The 23,401-nt window shown below is 34.4% G+C and overlaps 1 protein-coding gene across 3 annotated transcripts in view; it reads left to right on the top strand.

Annotated features, from left to right (window-relative positions):
- The window catches only part of NBEA (neurobeachin), a 754,735-nt gene that overhangs the window by 490,365 nt on the left and 240,969 nt on the right, over positions 1-23,401 (top strand). For all 3 annotated transcript variants that reach the window (XM_053563534.1, XM_053563535.1, XM_053563536.1), the window contains 2 exons: positions 6,060-6,184; positions 22,559-22,702. In XM_053563534.1, the coding sequence (XP_053419509.1) occupies positions 6,060-6,184; positions 22,559-22,702 (269 nt within the window). The remainder of the gene's footprint in view (positions 1-6,059; positions 6,185-22,558; positions 22,703-23,401) is intronic.

Here is a 23,401-nt window from a genome sequence, read left to right on the forward strand (position 1 = left end):
GGCTTATTTTTGTTTTGGTTTGGTTTTTGCCTAAGGATGTTCACCTGCTCTGCCACCATCCAATGAAAAGGCTGACTTACCTCCACTGAGTTTGTTTTGTACCTTGGTCGAAAATCAGTTGAGCGTGTCCATGTGAGTCTGAGTTCTCTGTTGTTGCAGTCATCTCTGGGTTTATCCCTTGACCAATAAATATCACACATTCTTGATTGCTGTAGCTATACGCTAAGTTTTGAAATCAAGTAGACTGATTCCTCATGCTGTATCCTTCCATTACATTAATTTTAGAATAATCTTATCTATGGTTACTAATAGAATAGCTGGGATATTGTGATAGGAGTTACATTAAACACGTATATCAATTTGAGAATTATCTTTTTACTATGTTCAATCTTCTGAACCATGAACATCATATGCCTTTCCATTTAGTGATTGTACATTTTATTTTTATTTTTGTGACTATGTATTCACTGCTAGTATATAAAAATACAGTTGTTATTCTCATGTTTCTTAAATCTTGAACCTTGCTACTCAGTCTGTTGGTTCTATGGGTTTATGATTGTCACATTATATGCAAATAGAAACAGTTTTATTTTTCGTTTTCCTATATTCTGTTTTCTTTATTTGTTTGTTTGTTTTTGCCTTATTGTATTGGCTGAAATTCCAGTATTATTTTGAATAAAAGTGATAGAAGCACACATCTTTACCTTGTTCCCAGTTAGGGGGAGAACATTCAGTCTTTCATTAAGTAGAAAGTTAGGTGAAGGATTTTTTGTAGATGCTTTCATCAACTTGAGGAAATTTCTTTTTATTCCTATTTATCTGAAGTTTTTTGTTATGAATAGATAGGGATTGAATTTGGTTGAATGCCTTTTATAATGATTAATATGATTTTCTTTCTCTAGCTATTAAGTAGTAAACTATATTCATTCATCTTCAAATATTGAACCAGCCTTAAATTCCTTCCTGGTGTTCTGATGTTTCTTCTCTCATCCTCCCTGGTGGTGACAGAAGGGCCTTTGCCTTTCTTTTAGACTAGCTCTGATGGCAATAAACACCTTGTTTTGTTTCATTTAAAAATATTTTTACTTCTCCTTTATTCCTGAAAGATATCTTTACTGGCTGTAGAATTTTGGGTTGACAGTTTCCTTAAATTCCTCAAAATCTGCTTGTTTATTATGTATAAGTTTTATTATATGTTGCTGAATTCTAGTTGTTACATTGAATACTGTTTTGTAGTTTCTTCCGATGTACTGTCTTTGGTTTTTATATCAGGGTGAAATTAAGTATAAAATTAATTGAGAGATATTTCTTTCTCTTCTATTTCTGGAAGAGATTACATATAATTGAGGTTAATTCTTTAAATTCTTAACAGAATTCTTCAGTGAAACCATCAAAACCTAGAGATTTTTTGATGAGGGTAGTTTTAAATGTCATAACTTTTCTAATTTTTTATAGTTATTCACATTATCTGTTTTACCTTAGATGAGTTATAGTAATTTTCATTTTGGGAAGAATTGGTCCATTTTGTCTAAAGTGTCAGATTTATACTTTGTAATATTCCTTCATCCTCCTTTGGATGTCTTCAGAATCTGTCGTGATATCCCGTCTCACTCCTGATACTGGAAATCTGTGTCTGCTCTTTTCTTCTTTGTCAGCCTTGCTAGAGGTGTGTCAATATTATTGATTTTTTTCAAAGAAGGAACTCTTTGTTAATTTTTCTCTGTTTTCTGTTTTCAGTTTCACTGATTTTTATTGATTCTGCTTTTTTTCTTTATTGTTTTCTTCTTTCACCTTGCTTTGTTCTGCTTTTCCCATGTTCCTAAGGTGGAAGTTTCCATTATTGATTTGAGGTGTTTCTTCTTTTCTAATGTATACATTTAGTATTATAGATGTCCCTCTGGGTACTGCTTTAGTTGTGTGTAGCAAATGTTGATATTTTTTATTATGATTTTTATCCAGTTCTGTGTTCTGTTTTGTTTTCCCTCAAGAATTCTTTTTTGATGTGTGGGTTATTTTTCCTGCCTTCTGTGGCTTATTTGATCATCTTCAAGAATTTCATTCTGACTTATCTATGTTTTGAGTGTATCACTGTGTACAGTGTGTTTAGTGGTTGCTCTGAGGTGGTGTCCGTCTACCAGTCCAAGTGGAATACAGAAGCTTCACTTCACACCCCTTTATCTTCCGTCATGTGTAGTGTATTTGTCGTAAATATTACCTCTACATACCCTTAAACCATGACAGACAATGTGACAATTCCTGTTTCAACAATAAAACATAATTAAGAAAACTCAAGAGGAGAAGGAAAGCCTATTAGTTTTGCCTGTGTTCCTCCCTCCTTCCTGGTGTTCTGATGTTTCTTCTCTCATCCTCCCTGGTGGTGACAGAAGGGCCTTTGCCTTTCTTTTAGACTAGCTCTGATGGCAATAAACACCTTGTTTTGTTTCATTTAAAAATATTTTTACTTCTCCTTTATTCCTGAAAGATATCTTTACTGGCTGTAGAATTTTGGGTTGACAGTTTTCTTTTAGCACCTAAAAAATATTTTGCCACTTCCTCTGGGCATCATTGTTCCTGATGTTAAATACGATTTCATACTGATTGTTTTACTTCCGTAGGTGACATGCTGGGCTTTTTTTCCTCCAACTGCTTTTTAGATTTTACTTTGTCCTCCATCTTCAGAACTTTAATTATGTATCTTCGCTTGGATTTCTTTGGGTTTATCGTGTTTGGAGTCAGCTACTTAAATGTCTACATGTATGATTTTTTTTTGCCAAATTAGGGAAGTATTTAGCTATTATTTTTCAGGTATTATTTCAGCCCAGCCTGCTTTCTCTTCCCTCTCTAGGATTCCAGTGATACAAACATGAAGTTATATTCCACATATCCCTGAGGCTCTGTTCTTTCTCTTTTTTCAATTATTTCCTTCAGTTATTCAGATTAGGTAATTTCTACTACTCTTTCTTCCAGTTAAGTGATTTTTCCCTTGTCCCCTCCATTCTGCTACTGAACCCATTATCTACTGAGTTTTGTTTTGTTTATTGTATTTGTCATTCAAATTTTTCCATTTGATTCTTCTTTACATCTTCTGTTTCTGTGCTGAAATTTTCTGTTCCTTTGCTGAGGCTATTTTTTTATTCATTTCAAGCATTTTTCTATTGTTTGTTAAACTTTTTCTTTTCTTTTTATTTTTATTTTTTCAAATTATGACTGCTTTTAATTCTTTGTGGGAAGATTCTGATATCCGTGTCTTCTCAGTGTTTGCATATTGGTAATCCTTTTACATTTTATTTGAAGTTTTTCAGGTTCTTAGTATGACAAGTGATTTAAGATTGAAGCCTAGACATTTTCTTATTATTCTTTGAGATACTTTATCTCATTTAAGTCTTCTGTTTTAGTTGACTTCTTTAATATTGCTTTATGTGGGGAAAGGCGACAGAGGACACTGCCTTGTTATTGCCAAGTGGAGGTAGAAACCTAGGTTCTCTACTCGGCTTCATGGAAACCCAGTGAGTATAGGCTCCTCTTCACTGCTTGATAGAGATGGTAGTTCCAGGTTCCCAAGTGGTGTCCACTGGTAGGGGTGGTTATTGCTATTGGTTAATGGCACAAGTGCTGTCTCTCCATTGGACCTCTTCTGACAGTACCCCAGTGGGGAGGGAGTGGGATGCCTCATTACTGTGCAGTGTAGGTGAACATCCAAGCTGTCCCCTCAGACTTCATACAGGTGGGGCACCTTGCTACTTGCCAACAGAGTCCTGGCTCCCTACTTGGCCTTCTCTGATAACACCGCAGCAAGGGTGTTGGGGCATCTCGTGAGGGTGCTCCCTACTCATCATCTGCTAGTGTAGGTGTGGAGGAACATAGTTTTTCTGTTATATTTGGCTGGAATATAGTAGTTATTGTCTAAAAGTTTTCTGCCTTTCTAGGCTACCCATTTTTGGTCCTTTGGATGGAGAGAGCAGACTTCTGTTGTTGTTTTTTTTGTTTGTTTGTTTGTTTTTTAAGTGTGCATTTAATGGGGTTGCTGGCCTCCGTGCTTCCATGTGTGTGCGAGATACATGAGCATATGAAACAAAAAGAGGTCTAGGTCCGGAGGGGCTTAGTCAGTGTGTTTTCTCTCCTCCTTCAGCAGTCTTCTTCTGTTTGTTTGATATATTGGGTCCAGAATTGTTTAGGTGGCCTTAATGACACAAATAGGGAAAAGTATATCTATAGTGGGAAATTTGAGATAACATCAGATCTCTATGCTCTGGCTGAATTCAGTCGCTTAATTTTAACCATCTTAAAGGAAATCATTATAGCAAGATTTTTGTATAGTCTTCTGTAAACTACTGGGATTCATTTGTATTAGTAAGGATAGAAATCAACCTATTATAGTAACTCATTTTAACAAGTAAATGAAGTTATTATAGCTCTGATGTACGGGAAAATTGTATACTTCAAAAACTTAACAATCTTAGTGTTTTTGTTTTTCTTTTTTCTTTTTTTTAATTTAGTCTGAGTCTCACTCTGTTGCCTAGGCTAGAGAGCCATGGCATCAACCTAGCCCACAGCAACCTTAAACTCGGATGATCCCCCTGCCTCAGCCTCTGAATAGCTGGGACTACAGGTACTCACCACAATGCCCAGATAATTTTTCTGTTTTTAGTAAAGATGGAGTCTCACTTTGCTCAGGCTGATCTTGAACTCCTGAGCTCAAGGGATCCTCCTGCCTCTGCCACCCAAAGTGCTAGGATTACAGGTATGAGCCACCATGCCTAGCCCAATAGTAGTTCTTTTTATACAGTCCTTATATTATTGTGTGTTTTTTTACAATGAAGTTATAGATAACAAAATTAAATAGCCACAAAATCTAAAATGTTCTTCAAAATTAAATCACATTTATCAATGACTATACATGTCTACAGATTGTTTTAAGTAAAATATATGTTTTAATTAATTCATTAAATATTTATAAAAAATATACTGTGAGTCAAACATTGTGCTAGGGATAAGATGATGTGAGAAACATTCACAGGGCCTGCTCGACTCAAACTGCTGGAGTTCTCCTGTGCTAAAACATCAAAATAATAAATTGAATCTTCCATGAAAGCGTTTTATATGTTTTTATGAATAAAGCTGCTCAGGAAAATTAGAATATTACCTTTTGAGTATATTACTCCTAATACTATGTGCAAAATCCTTACTCCTCAGGCACTAAGATTTATCACCCACGTTTATTGAAATTAAATTGAAAACAAAAATTATATCATGAAATGTTTCATTAGATGTACAATGGACATATTTCAGTTGTTTCTGAAATATCTTGTGGATTTTTAATATTGGTTTAGCTAGTAAAATACAGTTTTACCCAATGACGGCCATGGTTGTTAATGGTTTACATTAGTGGAAAGCTGTAAAATCATCCAAGGACTCTTTTAGCATTAGAATAATAATTTACCAAGACAATTACCACATACTGGAATTTTTTGCAGCTCCAATTCAGTATTATTAATAATGGATAAAATTGCACTTTTCTCAGGTTGCTGTGGGCAATAGGGAATTATTTCAATGAATATTTCAGCACATTATTTTAATCATTGTTCCACCAAATCCAAGTAGGCAATATTTTATACTTCTTAATTCAGTCTACTAAGAAACCAGAGTCATTAAATTGCAAACTATTTGTAGTGAGGTCTATCCTGTGATTTACAAGGCTTGTTAAAAACAGTGTAAAAGAAAGCAAACCGCGCCGTGGATGCTTGTAATTTGATGCTGCATTTATCACTAAATTCCCCATGATTAATGTGTTAGTAAAAGGAAGAACATTGTAAAAAAATAATTTAAGGGCAGAGGTAAGCGTTATAATGCCTAAAATATAAGAATGTTACTATTTTAAGTTTTATTCATTTGTAGAAGAAACATACAAAAAAAACCCCGTAACTTATAAATATCTCAAAAATCATCTTAATTTTCCACTGAGACCAAAGAAATAAAGCTTCAATTCTATGGAAAAAAATGTATTTCTAGTTATGTACTGTTACTGATAGGAATTATTATTTCTTATTTGCCATTCTTAGCCAATTGCATGATTTCTGGCGTTTGGATTACTGGGAAGATGATCTTCGTCGAAGGAGACGATTTGTTCGCAATGCGTTTGGCTCAACTCATGCTGAAGCGTTGCTCAAAGCTGCAATAGAATATGGTTAGTACCAAAGTTTTTTTACCCCAAAATACTTCTGGATGTGAAGTGACTGCTTGTGGTTGAGAATTTGTATTTTTCACTGTTATTTAATGTTCTCCACTTCATAAGACAAATATATTCTTCTGTTTCATCCTTCAGCATCATTTAGGTTAATCAATGTAATATTTCTCACACCAGATACATTTTCAACCCTTCCACTTCTTTTTGAGAGAGTAAAAGACTCTACACAGTTGATCATTAACCAACATCCCTTTCATATAGCCTAGAACAAGAATACAATCAATTTATTTTTCAGTGTCTTTCAGACTTTGGTAACCAAGACCCCTGGTAAAAAAAAAAAAAATACATATATATTACATTGTGATCTTATACTCAAACTTGTATATTTTTATGTATAACATATATTTTTATTATAAACTTATGTATACTGTGTGAATATACATGTAATACACACGTATGTATAATGTTTGTATATATTCATATATACATATACAAATGTGCATATATAACTGAAACATATGTTTTATCTGTAACCTCGTTACAGGATATTTTGTGTTTTAATCCCCTTTATTCTTCTCAGTTTAATAAAATAAGATGAAATAAGTATAAAATAAAATTAAAAATCTTGTTACACTCTATCAATTTAAATTCCTACTCCTCCAAATTAAGTTTGGAAAAGATGTCCCTCCATTCATAATATCATCAACTATCACTCTACAGTAGAACTATATCTTCTATTTTCTTTTATAAAATTTACAATAATGGTGAATATCAAAATATGTTTGTACTTTCATAAAATGCTGACACTTGTCCATTAAGAAGTATGCTTAGGAATATTTGGAATAGTTACCCGTTTTTAAATGCTCTAACAGGTTAAACATATCAGAATTTTATAAGCCACATATGCGGAGGAAATAGCAATCATGAGCACTATTTATATACTTTTGTTATTATTCACTTTTATTCTCTCAATTACTTGTTTTGTTATACTAATTTTCATTTATTTTGGAGTAATAAATGAGCCATCTGTTTTAAAATTCACCATAGTTGGTAAATAGTTTATATTATGCTATAGTTTATATCATATTATACCATTCATGTTCTTAATGAATTGAACAGGGGAAATGCTTAATCTTAATAAAAAGACAAGATATGTGAAGCTTTTGAAATTTGTCGTACCAGTAACCTCTTAATTGCAGTAACTTAGTCAAAACATCATTAAATAAATATATGAAGACTCCCTCTGAAGCTATTGTACCCAGGATAAAAATTACCAGGTAGCTTTATACAGTAAAAGTAACTATGGAAAAAATTGTGCTGGAAAAAAATTATAGTTGGCCTCACTACAGGCCAGTTTCTGCATTTAGATCAAAGGATCACTTAAGGATTTCAGCACCCTAAGGATTTGATAACAGGTTAAAATGAGGTTTTATCTTTATGATCCTATGAGAGAGATTGGTAGAAGGATCTGTCTACTTAGTACTAGCATGCTTTATAATATGAACTTTAAATTATTAAAACTTCATTTAATACATGCAGTCATTTAGACTTTTGCCTCCTGAATTCATCTCATTTCAAATTAGAAACATCTGCAGAGAATTTGTGACAGAGGTTTGGCTACATTGATGTCATTAGTGATACTGAATTGCCCAAGTTTTAATTATATAGGCTTCATTATACTATATTTCACATTCTACTGGTTACTTTAAAAAAACATTTTATTAGAAAACTGTTTCTTTTGTTTCTTCTTAAAGGTGAATAATTTTTGTGTTGAATTTGTAAAATATTTCTGTTAGTAAACCGGTGTCAAAGCCTATCAGAAATAAATTTCAAAATCTTAACTCTAAAATTTTTGGAAACTGATAGACACATTTCAGTAACAGTAATATTGTTAATGAACCTACACTAAAAAATCATACTCTCATTTTGGAATAGATCAGAAGCATTAGTGATGCTATTCGCTATGTGTAGTGTACGTGTATTTTAAAATATTTATGAGTTTTCAATGGTGGATCATCAGCAGTACTCAGAATTTTTTATCCCTCTTGAGTTGGGTTCTTTTCTAAAAGGAAAGAGGAGTATATTTTTATTTTAAACATACTAAGAACTCAGACCACACCTATGCTATAAAATACTCAAAACATCTATATGATGCTTATGTTAGGGTGAATCCATGGCCATTTTCAAAGTTAAAGTCATGGAATGGAAGACAAAAGAAAACTAAAGCAATTCTATCCGCAAAAGCAGTTCTCTTCTAACCTTCATCACAGTTCACTTCTGTGGACTTTTGCAACTGAGGAGAGAGTTGGGTGTAAAATATGGAGGATATAGAGAGGGGGAGTGGGAAGTGCTCCCTGGACTAATCTACACATAGGAATAGAGGGAGGGATTACAAACTGTTAAAAGAAAAATGTAGTATCATGCCTTCTTCCTGCTTCTTAATGTGCCCTGTGATGTATGTGGAATATTCCTGCAGAGAAAATAGGACACAGAAGATAAGGCAGTGGGAGCACTTGAGGCCAGGAATTTGAGACCACACTGGGCAAAATTTAGCTGGTGTGGTGGTCTGCATCTATAGTCCTAGTCACTGGGGGTGGGGGTCTGAGGCAGGAGTTGGAGGCTGCAGTGAGCTATGATCACCCCACCACACTCCAGACTGAGCAACAGAGGGGAGACTCTCTAACAGAAGGAAGGGAGGGAGGAAGTTAGGAGACAGGAAAGAAAAGAAAGAGTTAAGTATTTACAGAAAAGTAAATGTCAATAATTATTATATATCACTTCATCCAGTAAAAATAGATGTTGGAAAACTTAATTTAAAACAGATTTTGTATTACAAGGTGACCATAAAGTTCATATGCGATTTAAAATAGTTTGCACATGAACTTTATGGCCACCTGGTATTTAAAAGAAAGATGTTGTATTCACAGATTGCCAGGATATTCATATAAAAGTTAAGGGAAAAAAGAAAACATCACATTATCTGAATACTCTTCCATTAAACATTGAAATCTATTTAAGTATTTTGTAATCTGGCAGCGTGCAGACTAACAGCCAAATGACTGAATGTTTTGGTCAGTCATATGTTTTGTAGGCATAGATTAATAATTTGCACAGGCTTGCAAATTCTGAGTGAGCTTTTAGGATATTAATAATAACTGAAATTGAAATTACTCCATCCTTTGTGCTAAATACAATATTCCAATTTCCCTACTGTTAAATTCTATCTTGAAAGTTAAACATTAAATGTATAGAATCTCTGAAAAAAAAAAATTGATCAAAAAATGTTTGTATTTACATACATAGTAGCAACGAAGTATGTTTTAGGAACAAAAGAATGTTTTATCAAAGGAAGTTTTAATATGGCTAGAAGTATTTGAATCAATAATCAAAATTTTCAGATTTTTAGACATGTATATGCTGGGAAATCATCTTAAATTACTCAAGAAGGGAATCTGCTGGTTGAGTTGTACCTAATGTAATGGACAGTGTTTCAACAAATTGACTCTGTATGAGTGTAACATGAATGAAACTGATTTAGCAGATTTCATGTTTAATGAAAATATTTTGAGTCACTTGATTTTTCCTGATATCCCAAAGTCAGCCAAACATTTTAGATTAAATTATGTGTAAATTTTTCATGTGATAGTAAAGAACATTTAGCCAGAAATATTCTTTGGATTTCATGACATTATTTTCAGACAATTTATTTGGAGCCTAATAGAGTATAACAATGTTTTTTGTTTTTGTTTTTTAACAAGCAAACAATCAGAATTGGATATAATTTCAAGGAAACAAAGGGCAGTGATTTTATTTCATATTTACTTTGAAAAGCTTTCCCTTCAATTTCTTTATTAAAACTTGGTTGACCTTTTTCGTTTGGAAAATATCCTTTACACTGATGGAGTTTTTCATGCTTTTTAGTAATACTAATGAGTTGAATAATTTATGAGGTTGTCATGTGCAAAAGATTTTGTGTGCTCTGATATACTTTCAGCCTCTGGTGTGGGAATGTGATTAATAAAAACCTAGAGGCATGCATTTTTTCCCTGATGTTTAATGTTCCAATTTCACATGTATCGAATGTGTTATTTAGGTGTGTTCTAATAGAAAATCTCATCTAAGTACAAATTTAATTGATTTTCAGATATTTTACAGACCATAGCAAGGGAAGAATATAAGGAAAATGTTTTAGAACTCATAAACTCATCTTCTGTCCTCCATGATATCCTTCTTTGGGGCAAATTAGCTAATAGGGAAATGACTGAAAAGGAGGATTTTGTATGTTGCTCATATATTAAAACAAAACCTAGTTAACTCTGGTACATTTCTCATGCTTGAAGATCACGGCTGTCAAAGAATGGTATGAAATCTTAATAAGTTTGGTTGTCTTCGTTGACTGTCAGTGATCATTTAGGGCCATAAAATTACAGTGGAACAATGTTTCATCAAAACCCAAGATCTCAAGTGCCTCCATGTCTGTGATCAAAGACATGATCTTAAATAGGTCTGATCAGGCGTCACAGAAGAGGACAGGCTGCTGCAGCCTGAGGAAAAAAAACAAGGAGCAAAGATGACAAAGTTAATCAGTCATTTCTTTGGCAATAAATAATAAGATATGCTGAGAACTGCAAATGAGAACATTCTTAGGTTCCTCAGAGATGTGTCTGCTTAACACCTGATTTATCTAAGCTTGTGAAGCCATCAAGATATGACCTTGATGAATAAAAAGCAGCTCTGTAATGAATCTGGAATTAAATTAGTTTTGATGGAATGTGCATGGCCACTGTAATGTGCTAGTTGCAGTCATCATGAAATAAGGAAAGCAGTGAGAAGAAAAAACACAAGGCAGCTACGCAGTGGCTGAGAAAGAAGCTATCGAATGATGTGACGTCATTTTTCAAAGAGTCTATGGTTATTACAACATTTGAGAAAGAAGTTTTGATATTTGAACATACATAATAACCTATAGGCTGTGTTATGTAAATACTGTACTAAACATCTTGATTGTGATTCATTGATAATTCCATTTGAGGTGGTATTTTACTAATTGGATGTCCATAATTGGAAGAAATAGGTGATCCGGTTATGGATGAAATAATTTATTGAAAATTTAATGTTGTAAATTTTTTTAAGAGAGGGAGAGAAAGACAGGGAAATGTCTGTCAGCTCTTTTAGGTGTCAGTGTCATATTGTAGTAACATAGCCATGTCTGCACCCTGTGTTTTTCACTTTCTTAAAATAATTTAAATGGATTACATGGGGTATAAATGTGTGCAGTTTAAAATAGTCACCTATTTTAAATTGCACAACTTTAAATTGTACATGAACTTAATGACACTATGTTTAAAGGGGAAGTTATAAAGTATGCTTATAAAATGCATTGTACAGATATTACATAGATGTTTTCATATCAATAAATGTTCCAACAAGCCATTCATTTTTATGTTGAATATCCAGATTGTAAACTTTAAACAGAGGAATCAAGTAACTATTAACTTAAAAGCATTTATGAAATAGCTTCTACATGGCATGCATGTGCTAGATTCTAGATTTGGAAATAAAGACAAATGGTTTCTGCCATCTAATAACACATATTTTAGTTTGTGGTTTCAACAGGGGTGGAGGTGGGGATGTGCCACTGGCTTCAAATGGGTAAAAACCAGGAATGCTGCTTAAAATATCTGACCACACACAGGACAGCTCCCCACAGCAACAACAAAAACATCAAAAATCTAACCCCAAGTGTCAATGGTATCACCCTGGTCTAGTAGAAAGAAAGAAGCACAGGGAGGTGGTCATCCCTAAAGGGGCACAGGGGAGACTCTGGCGCACTAAGCCTGGTTGGAATGGGGTTCCTAGAAGTAATGACTTACAAATTGTCCCAAGAGAAGATTATGAATTTACTAGGTGATTAGGGAAACAAAAGCAGAGGTAATTACAAAAATTACCAAGCCACTGAGGCATAAAGGACCCTAACTTACTCCTTTGAATGCCCCCCCCCAATACTTTGCATTTGATGGTAAATCACTTTGTAAAGCTCTGAGAAAGTATTTTTATTTAAGATGTTTCATGTTCTCATACAAAACAAAAATCATTTGAAAAAAAGAATTAGATCTTCTGTCTACTCCATTTGGAGTATCCACATTACTAAGATTCTTTGGGCTTATTGCCTAGTAAGTACTTTTTATTTTATTGATAACTGATGAATTTCAAGTATACACACAGTATTAACCACTTCATTCATCACTTTGGGTCACAGCTTTAAAGGATGCATTTCCTATGGCCTCATAATCCTGCTTACATTCCTTTAGACTAATCTTTGGTAAGGTATATACCCAATTGTCTTTATAAATAATTATAATATATAATACGGTGTGATAAATATTTTTACCAATGTGTGTTAAAAATCCTAGAGGAGCCTAGTAAAGAGGGTTACCTAACTAAAAAATTATATTTTAGCTGGATTAGAAAGGGCAAATGAAAAATCTTCCTAAACCAGTGCATGAGAGGGTAGAATTGTGGAGAAAGAGACCACATAACACAATATAATATATTGAAGGGATGGAAAGGACGCTATATGATGGAACGCAGGAGAGTGAAGGGAAAGGACAAGAAGTTGAGGCTGGAAAAGTAGCCTGTGGCCATCCTGTGAAGGAGATTGTCAGCAGAGCCTTTAAAGGATTTTTATTTGGAAAAATGACAGACCATAGAAATAGTGGTAGACAGAGCTAAAACTCAAGCTAAACACTATCCTTTTACTTTACTGTAAACACGCTTAGAGCTTTCCTAACTGTGAGGGCAAGGAACATCTCCCCACTATGAAGTTTAGCTGCTGATTTTTGGCTAACTCTTACAGCCTATCATCAGAAGATATCAAAACAGACTAACTTAGTATCATTCACAAGATGTGTGTTCTATGTCATTTATAAAAACATTTTTTAATGCTTTTGGTGTTTTTAAAAGTACTTGTTAGTAACCTATAGCAGCACCATCCTTTATGCTCCATTTTTTAAATAGAGACATTTTTGTTAATTGCCTCTGTCTTGAAGGGAAGTCTGTGAGCCAGTTGCTGACCTGTCCCAAAAGTCTCCTACCTTGATTTCCCATAGTCTCATATTTTTAAAGTGAATTTTCCACATTGCACTTTGTGGCAGGTTTTAAAGAGAAAAACCAAGTGTCATTCCCAAGGCTAATACCACCCGCTGCCCATCTTCCCAGCACTCCTTCAAGTTGTCCAGGTCATCCTTCCTTTGATTCTAAGCATTACCAAACTTCCCATCTTCTGTTCTGCTACCCCCTGCACAGAGGCAGGTCCTGTCCTCTGTCCCTCCTCACCCTCCTTTTCTTTCCCCTTTCCAGAAAAGAAACAGATGAAATCTTTTTAAAAGCCAAGAAAAAAAAACAAACCCTTACAAAGGGGGAAAATCACCCATTGTCATTCATGTAAAGATAGCTGTCTTTACCATTTATATGTATTTAGTTAGGCCCAGTCTTTTTGTATGCATATTTTATCATGGGAACTAAATACTGCCTGAAATACTCAAATAGTGAAAAAATGAATAATGCATCATCTCTGCCCTTTATGACATTTACAAGGTTTTAGACTGGCCCAAGTTTTCTATATATTTTATCATGGTTTTTCACAAGTAAAATGTGCTATGTGATTTTTTAATATAATAATACCCCATTTTAAATAATTAAAAATTGCCCTAACTTCATGGCTAATCACAATCCTACCAAGTAATATGCACTCTAAAATGTGGAGAGAGTCTACGCATACTATCACGTATAATCCTAAAATATAGTTTATCAAATTTCCTTTAAAAAGCATAGAATGCAGTTTTTTACATTGACTCCATTAAAAAGATTATTAAGTTAACATTTCATGCTTATATAATGCTTCACTTAAATTCAATAATATTTTCTTGCATCTTTTTAATTGCATTTTTCTGTTTAAAAATGCTGTTTATGAATATCCTCTTTGTTGGTGTGCTATAAGAAATATTGCTTACATATGAATATTTTGAATTAGGAATAAATGAAATTCCGTTTTTGCTGTCAGAACCAAATTGTAAAGATGCACTGATGTCTTTGAAACCCAGTATACTCTATCAGCAGCCCTGTCAATATACAAAGTGCATTCCGTTTCCACCTCTTGCTCTCATAACCTTCCCTGTGTTACTCTGAGGCAGTTCACATAATCAGAGTATATTGTCGGCTTACTGGAGTTGGGGAAGCATGAAATGAAAACCACGTTAATATTGATCCGGGTCTTTGACTTGCACGCGTCCTTGATGTCCTTTTCCACTGAGCAATAACTGTTGGGGTTATGTGGCCATTTTCTTACCTTCTTTCTTAAATTCCAAACAATTGTTCATAAGCATAACTAATCTGAATAAGACTTTAACACTTGGATATAATTTCTATGCACATTAAATCTTAATTAATACTCACATTGCTAATACTGTGTGTGTAGTCTACCACTGAATTATTTTCCCCCAGCTTTTCAGAAAACAGCCTACCTGAATGCATAATGTCTATGTATCATTTAAAACAAACAAAAGCCTGTAGAAATTCCTCTCTGAGTAAAACACAAAGGATGCTGTATTCTAATTTTGTATAATTCAATGTTGGTCCTAAAATGGACCATAAGTACCATGAATGATGGACTCAGGTAACGATGATTGTTTCTAATGAAGTTCATTAATTTCATTAAAAATTTGAAGCTATTATGTTGGGTTTTTCATTTTATGGTAGTGTATATTCTGTGTCAAAAAAAAAAATAAATTGAAGTGGAAGTCGTCATTAGATCTGATTAGTTCAGACTAAAAATACCCACAACTAGGAAAGGAATTTGACATCTGAACTCTCAGATTTTATTTATTGAATGTTTTCAGTAACTTCTCAGACTTAAAATTTGTTTGAAACAAGTAGAAACAGTTATTTGTAGAAATACTTGTCTTCATAACATGATTTTGTATTAATAAAAGTAAGGCTTCTATCTTAGCATCTGGTAAAAAACAATAAAAAGATACTTAAGATTTCTAGTCAGTATTTCTAATTTAGTGTTTTTTATTCAGTATCACTAAGTTTTTACTACTGGAATTTTTCTAAGGAAGGCCTGATTTGATTTTTTTGTCCTTAATTTCAGTTGAAAAGTAGTCTTTGCTTTTATATCATCATAATTTATGCTTCTTAAAGGAGGAAATACTCTGTCTATACTATAAAGTCAAACACAAAATTAAATTTTGAACTCAGATGTTTTAAAAAGAAACTATGTACTTGATAGTGAGTAACTGTTATAATAAAGTGTGTGTCATACATGTACCCTATTACTATTGCCTTACAGATACACAGATACAAGGTCAGCTAAAATGTTTTTTAACAATGGGCTTCTCAGTATCATAAAAAGTTTTCTTTCATCTTTTTTTGAAATGTTCAAATACAGACTTCTCAGTAATAGATTGATCCATACATGTTATTGGATGAGGTAATGTCACTCTATGTTACATAGTTAGCTGAGAGGGATATTTACCTAAAGTCTTTTCTTTTCACCAGAAATTAAATAAATATTTAGAATTACTGAATGCACTGCTCTGGACAGATATTGGTTGCTTTGACTTGAGTTTTTAATGAGAAAAAATAGTCTTTATTTTTAAATTTCCCAAAGTATTTATGTTATTAATGCTTTCAAAAGAAAGTATTCAGGTTTGGAAATGAATTGCAACCTTTTGTCTTAAGGAGAAGATTTTGTCAAAATGCGTCAAACAAGCTAAAAATATTGGGAAATGATGTCTGTTGAAAAGAGCTTCTCCTTTGTAAAAGAATGGCATCTTATGAAATTTATTTCCAGATGTTTAGAAGCACAATTTTTGCAATAATGCATTAGGTAAAATTAAAGTGAGACTAAATTTCCATTCTGCCAGTGTCCTTCCAAAGATGAAAAAGATGTGTTATCTTTTGTTGAGAAAGCAGGTCTTTTCCTTCAAATTTCAGATATTAAAAACATGTATAATAAGATACATATATATGCAATTTGGAAAGCATGTCAAATGCATTGATACTTAGTAATTGTATTTAATAACATCTTTAAATGAATAAAATAATTTTTGGAGGAAACAGTTTGAAATATGAGCTGTTTACAATCCATTCGTTATAACCCGTGCCCCCTGCTGCTCCTCCTGTCTTCAGAGAACATCCAGTCTGGTGGGAGGGTGGTGCTAAACCTTACACTCATGCTTTATCTTGAGGTTTTCAATCCTCGGATTAGCTTACTTTTTCCCTTTTTATATAAATCTTATGTAACATTATTATAAGCAATAAAGCATTGATTATGTTCTTGTTCCATTTTAAATTCTGTACTTAGTGTGGAGCACTCTTTTAATCTCTAATTTGTTTTGTCTTACTCATTTCATCAAAATTTGAACGAGTGCTTTGAAAGCTTATTTTGTAAATAATCTTCACACATTTCCATTGCCTCATCTTAACTTTGAAATCATCCTGTGAACGTTTGGTTGGGGATATTTGTTATTCCTCTCACACAGACTGGAAAACAGAAATTAAGAAGTTGGTCTGGATTTTTTAAAAAATATGTTCCTAATGGATAGTGGCAGGAAAAATAAAGTAAGAATGGCAGATCATACAGTCCAGCTTTCTCATTTATGAGGAAACTGTACAAGACATAAAAAGAGAAATAAGTTAACATGCACATAAAATGATTAATATGTGAATTATTTTATGCTTTTTCACATGCTTACGCAATAAACATTTATCAACACTTTATTTGATGTTTAACATACTAGAAATAAATTTCAGTAGATAATCCCTAAATAAAGACTCCAAGTGAGCAATGATAGTATATTACAACTTATTTCTAAGATACAGAGGTTATACAGAAAAGGGAATAATTAACCAAAATGAGCTTTAAAGGACAAAGCAGATAAGAGAATTCCTGACAAGAGAAGAAATTGCATGTGTCGCACTTAAAGATTTGAGACGGTGTGGCGTGTGTGGGACAGAAGCATTCAGCACTTGGGGAATACGAGGTTCAAAAAGGCCAAATCAGAAAAGTAACCAGGTTAAGTAAACCAGGGCCAGGTCATGAGCTCTAGCCATTTATTTACGTTGTCTAGATAAAAAACTATGAAAACGTATTCTTCCATATTTTATATATGCACACACACACATATTTACACATATTTGTAATTTTTGAATAAATTTAAAGCCATAGGTCCACAGTCGATATAAATAATAATAGCAAAAACTGGCATGAAGCTGATTCTATGGCAGAACGGGCTTCCTGTGGGGTTCTGTCTGTTCTGTTTGTGCATCAGCTACGTATATATGGGATTTACGGCTTATCTGTTATTGAGAATTATATTCTTCTTTAGTATAAATGTCTTGGGTTCAACTATAATTTCTTACACAGAATTAAAGTACGGTGTATTATTTTTCTTTAAATGGTTTCTGTTTATCAATAGAAAAGATCATAAAGAGAAAATGAACTAATTTCTTTGCCTTGTCCATTCCAGATAATTCTTTGATACTATTAAAATGAGCTAAAGTCTCCAATTTTTCATTTCTATATTTAAACGTGTGCTTATTTTAAAAGGTAATAATATAGTAGCAACAGTAATACTAGAGGATAGCAACAATACAAGCAACATTTTCATTCTTCTGTTACTTTACTGTTAAAACGTACTTCATTTCACATGGATTCTTGGTTATGAAGGGAAATTTTATGAAAAAGAAACTTCAGCTTCATACAATGCAGTGTTCTGTATTAGGTAACATTTTCACACACAGAGTTTCTTCAAGTATGTATATTTATTACAACGTCTGTGTACAGAATGCTTCCACATGGAAAATACTGGATGTATAATTTTGGATTTAGCTTCATTAATTACTACTTTGGTGACATTTTTCCTTCTGAAACTTTTACATTTTATGGTATTTTAATGTTTTCATAGAAAAACAGCACATGTGTCTATCCTATCCAGCTTTACACGTAATTCACATTTTTAAATCAAAGGCGTTCTAGCGGTTTGTGGTATTTGCTTGTTAATTTTTTGATGAATGGCTAAAGAGGCCAAGAAGTGCACTCAGTCCAACCTGTCTTCTGAAGATAGATGATTGCAAATAAATTCTCTTCCCAATCAGATTTTGATTTGTTGGGTGTTAAACCAATATTTTCTAAGGACAGTGTTTACAAGGCTTGTAATGAGACAGCCCTCTGAGACCTTACCTCTTTTTGCCTGTAATTTTGATGAATGAAACTCTAATTCATAAAGGATATTGTGATTGAAAAGCACCTTTAGATCTCATACACGTTAATTTAGATAAATGTGTGGTGTAGTACCATAAAATCAGGAAGTTTACTGAGCTGCAAACTGATAACACTTAAACAGTAACAATCGGTTCCGTGTGTTGATATGGGTTAATTTACTATATTTCGTTCAAAGACATGATTGTTTTACTACTTTAAAACTAGTGGGAATAAAATTGAAAGTTTGATATACACCTTCCTTCTACACCATTTTTACTGATATATTTTTATTTTGGAAACACAAGAATAACATAAAGCTTTTTTTAATGTCGTTGTAATGCATGGAAAACTTGCTTTATTAGGCTGATTCACACTTCCCTGTAAAGAACCAAGTTCTCTTTCATGTAAATACATAGATTCTCCAGTTCTCCCGAAAATGAAGGCCGATCACTAAGACTAGATCTGAGATACCCTGGAAACTAGATTTAGAAATATCCAGTGGCAACTGTTAGAAATAACAGGGCAGCCGTTAGATCTGAGTTTATTCTTTTATTCAGGATCTGTAAAAGCTCACTTGGTGCCCAGCAGTGTGCTAAGTGCTGAGAATACAAAGACAGAATCAGGCTGCCAGTCATCAAGGCATTTTCAGACTATTTTCTTTTTTTTTTTTCCTTTTTTTTTCCCCCTTGGCTTAAAGACCTTTATTTTGTTTTTGTTTTTGTTTTTGTTTTTTTTTATTAAATCATAGCTGTGTACATTAATGCAATCATGGGGCACCATACACTGGTTTTATAGACCATTTGACACATTTTCATCACACTGGTTAACATAGCCTTCCTGGCATTTTCTCAGTTATTGTGTTAAGACATTTATAGTCCTCATTTACTGAGTTTCACTCATACCCTTGTAAGATGCACCGCAGGTGTAATCCCACCAATCACCCTATTTTCAAGATAAATAAGCAAACAGGTATGACATTGGTAACTATTAACACTACAATAGAGGAATGTATGAGATATGGTGGAAGCAGAAGGGAAAGAGCATGCAAGTCCACCTTAAGAAATCAGAATGGAATAGGGTGGGGGTTAAACTTGAACTTCAGTCTAGCAAGTGTTTGTGGCACTCTGCAGGCTAGTAAAGAGGACAGACTCATATGAGGTAACACCTGCACAGTGCAGCTGAGTAATGTTTACAAGCTGTGGAGGGCAGGGGGGTTGATGGGAAAGATCTGAAGGAAGTGAATTTTGAAGGGCACGAGGTAGGAATTAGCCAGGCAAAAGAGGAAGGAAGAAATGTGAAGAGGTATGTGAAAGCCTGGCATATTTTGGAAGCTGTAAATGGCCCAATATGGCTGAGAGGGGAGCCGTGAAAACATGCACTGGTGGTGAGAGGAAAAAGGGTTTGTTAAACCACCCTAACAAGTTTAGATTGTGTCCTCCAGTATTAGTGTTATATTGAGTGTTATTGAATGGGATCAGTTAATAAATAATATTTTAAGTAAGAAAATATCCTCAACTTACTTGTGTCTTATGATAAACACACTGACAAAAGATGCTCTGAGTGTCTGTTGATACTGATGCCCTGAGCTGTTGAAGCGCTCTAGACCAAAATAACGATGGCCTGAGTTAGGGCAGCGGAGTCACCACAGAGGATGAATTCCTGTGTTTTTGGCTTAAGTGGGTTGATCAAAATAAGAGGAAGATGGGGAGCAAGAGATAATTACCTCTTGTAGGGAAATGTTCAGTTGCTAATGTCCAGGCAAAGATGTCTAGAAATATGGCTCTTAAAGACCTCAGGAGAGGCTTGGCGCCTGTAGCTCAAGCGGCTAAAGGTGCCAGCCACATAAACCAGAGCTGGCAGGTTCGAATCCAGCCCAGGCCTGCCAAACAATAATGACAACTACAACAAAAAAAAAATAGCTGGGCATCGTTCCCAGCAACTTGGAAGGCTGGAGGCAAGAAAATCAGTTAAGCCCAGGAGTTGGAGGTTGCTACTCTACCTAGGGCAACAGCTGTCTCAAAAAAAAAGAAAGAAAGAAAGAAAGAAGGCCTCAGGAGAGATTTCGGGATTTTCAGTCATTGGATTTGCCTCTTTTGTTCTCAGATGATGTAAGCCCTGTCTTTCTCAAATTATGTTACTACCCAAGAAGCAAACAAGTTTTAAAGATGGCTAAATTCAGAAGATCACTATTATGCTGGCTTTGTATCACCAGAAATCAAATAGAATTAAGATAAGGTTCTGAAGCATTCAGTGATCTATCCTCAATCTTTTATTCCAGAAATAAGAATTATCTATGGGCCAGAGAAAGGAGAATACACATGTAACCCACTTAATTCTCTTGTTTATCTCTCTAGTTTTTATCAAAATATATATTTAACAGTCTATTCCTTTATATTGTTAAAGTACATGAGGCCAGACAATTAAGTTTATGAACTCATCCTAGAAAACATGCTAGATACCTCGTTGCTGAGTAGCACTATGGTCACCAGATGGCCTAGGGGAGTGCCTTGAAGGTGACCGCTGTGATAATCAGCAGTGAGGCATGTAGCACTTTTTCTGGGATGAGTTCATGAACTGCATATTCCAACTTCATATATTAACCACATTCTCTAGATGCTGTTATCTAGTAGGAGCTAGAATGAAAGCCTGCATAGCTCGGAGCCAGTGACACCCTACAACGGTACTGTGACATGACTGTGTTCCTCAACATGGCTTCTCTTTGAATTTTTTCATGTTTTAAAAAACAGAATTGGCCCATAGTCGCTGAGAAAAACAAGTATGCAAACTGCAAGAGGGAAAAAAGGAAAAGCCTAATGCTGTTTTACAATCCAAGTTTGTGACAGCTGGATACACTTCCAGTTGAGCAAACATCAATTGGCAGTAAGGGACGGTTGGAAATGCTACACATGGGCCTGGGAGAACTGACCAAAAATAGTATAAACTGTAACTGGAGAGAATTTTGGCCAGTGGCATGACATGATTTGGAGAGCAGTTGCCTATGTACACTACACCGTAACATCCCCTAGAATATAATACAGTACCGCCAGACAGGACTATTTATTAGGCCCTCATTTCTAAAAATATTCCACCCCACCAAATAAAGTACGAAGATATTTTCACAGTTAATGCTGCTACTTGAAGCCTATATCCTAATACCACAGCTAGAACACAGTAAATTACATTTTCTTCCAAACTGAATTTCAACTTCACGTGTGTGTGTACATATTATATATGTATGCATGTATAAAATTTGCTTGCAGTTTGGACAATTTTAGGTTCATTTTCACCTGCCAAAGCAGGTGTTTAAATGTAAATATGAGATTCTTTTTTTTTTTTTTTTTTTTTTGCAGTTTTTGGCTGGGGCTGGGTTTTAAATGTAAATATGGAAATAAATTTGTTAAAAGTCAAATTCATGAGGAATTCAAATGCATAAATTCCTAACCTGTACATTGATTGACATGTTAACACCAGGTCAAATTTTGCTGTATTTCAATTTTTATGCTTATTTTTGTGTGTGTTGATTTTGTTTTTTTGTATAATTTTATATAGCAAAATAAGGACATCATTTCAGGGAACCAGTATTTATTTCATTAATTGCTAAAGAAATAGCTATTGTGGGTTTAACGTCTTCGTAATTATTAACTCCATCTTTCTGTAACCTCCCAGTGATAACTGTTTTGTCTCTTCAGATGTGAAAGCTTTCTTGTTGTCTTCATATCCATCTAATCTACTTTCAAAATGGTCTGATCCATTGATTAGCCAATTAACACGAAAGTATAACAATATAAAGAAAACTGAGAGTGGGGTGAGGTTCAGACTTTAGCTAGACTGTGCACTGATCTTAGAGTCTATAAGACACAGAGGTCCCTCAACAATGCCTATAGCTTTTTAGCCGATTTCCTCATCTGTGAAACAGGGGTAGGTCTTGCGGCCCCACACCCGCATTTTCTCACGGAAGACCACACAAGAAAAAGAAGCTAGAAATGTTCTGTAATTGTAAAGTAATATGTAAATACAGCATGTAATTTTAATAAAGTGGTCGATTATTTCCACTACTATAAGCAAAAGCAATCACAGTCACCTGAATTATCACATTTTGGTTGTATTAGGCACTGAAGAAGACATAGTGAAGTCAAAGAAAACATTCAGAAGTCAGGCCATAGTGAACCAGAACGCAGAGACGGAGCTGATGCTGGAGGGGGACGACGACGCAGTCAGTCTGCTGCAGGAGAAGGAGATGGACAATCTTGCCGGTAAATCTTTAAATGTTTTTTTTATTTGTTGTAATACATACACACAGAGTTACTGAGTTCAAAATCTGTCTCCTGGTGAATAAATGTGTGCCCGTGGTCTTCACAGTGATCAGTCCTGGGAATATTAGTGATTTACTCTATCTCATTTTTAGTATTAGGAAGAAGACCCCTAACAAGTGTCTGTTCTACTGGCAATGAGTAAATAGTATCAACTGTCTGTGTCATCAACAACAACTTTTTATATAGGAGAAATGATAGAGTCCAAACTATTCATGCGTAACTGCCTGTATAATTGGAAGATGGGACCGGATGATAGACTCCTTGACATACATATGTCTCTAACACGCCAAGAGCCATCCACAATAAGCTCGTTAGCTAAGTGACTGTTGGATTGTCCTTTACTGCCTGCTGTCACTCTGTGGGACGTCCCTGCCCACTCTGTTCTGTTCTCTAGCCTCATATTGCTAATTCCTTCCACTAGAAGACATTCCTTCCCCTACCACCTCAGTTTCACCTCGGCCTGGTGCTGGTCTAAAGTCCATTGTAGATGGCATCTGTAGTGACCAGATGGGGGATGGGTATCTTTAGAGTATTGGCCCTTAAGCTCTTTGGGGTTTGAAACCACCATCAATCTGATGAAAGCAGATTGCTTCATGATGATGCACATGCAATTTTATACCCCAGAGCTTTCACTGGCCC

The sequence above is a fragment of the Nycticebus coucang genome, chromosome 15, assembly GCF_027406575.1.
Source record: "Nycticebus coucang isolate mNycCou1 chromosome 15, mNycCou1.pri, whole genome shotgun sequence".
NCBI classification, from domain to species: domain Eukaryota; kingdom Metazoa; phylum Chordata; class Mammalia; order Primates; family Lorisidae; genus Nycticebus; species Nycticebus coucang.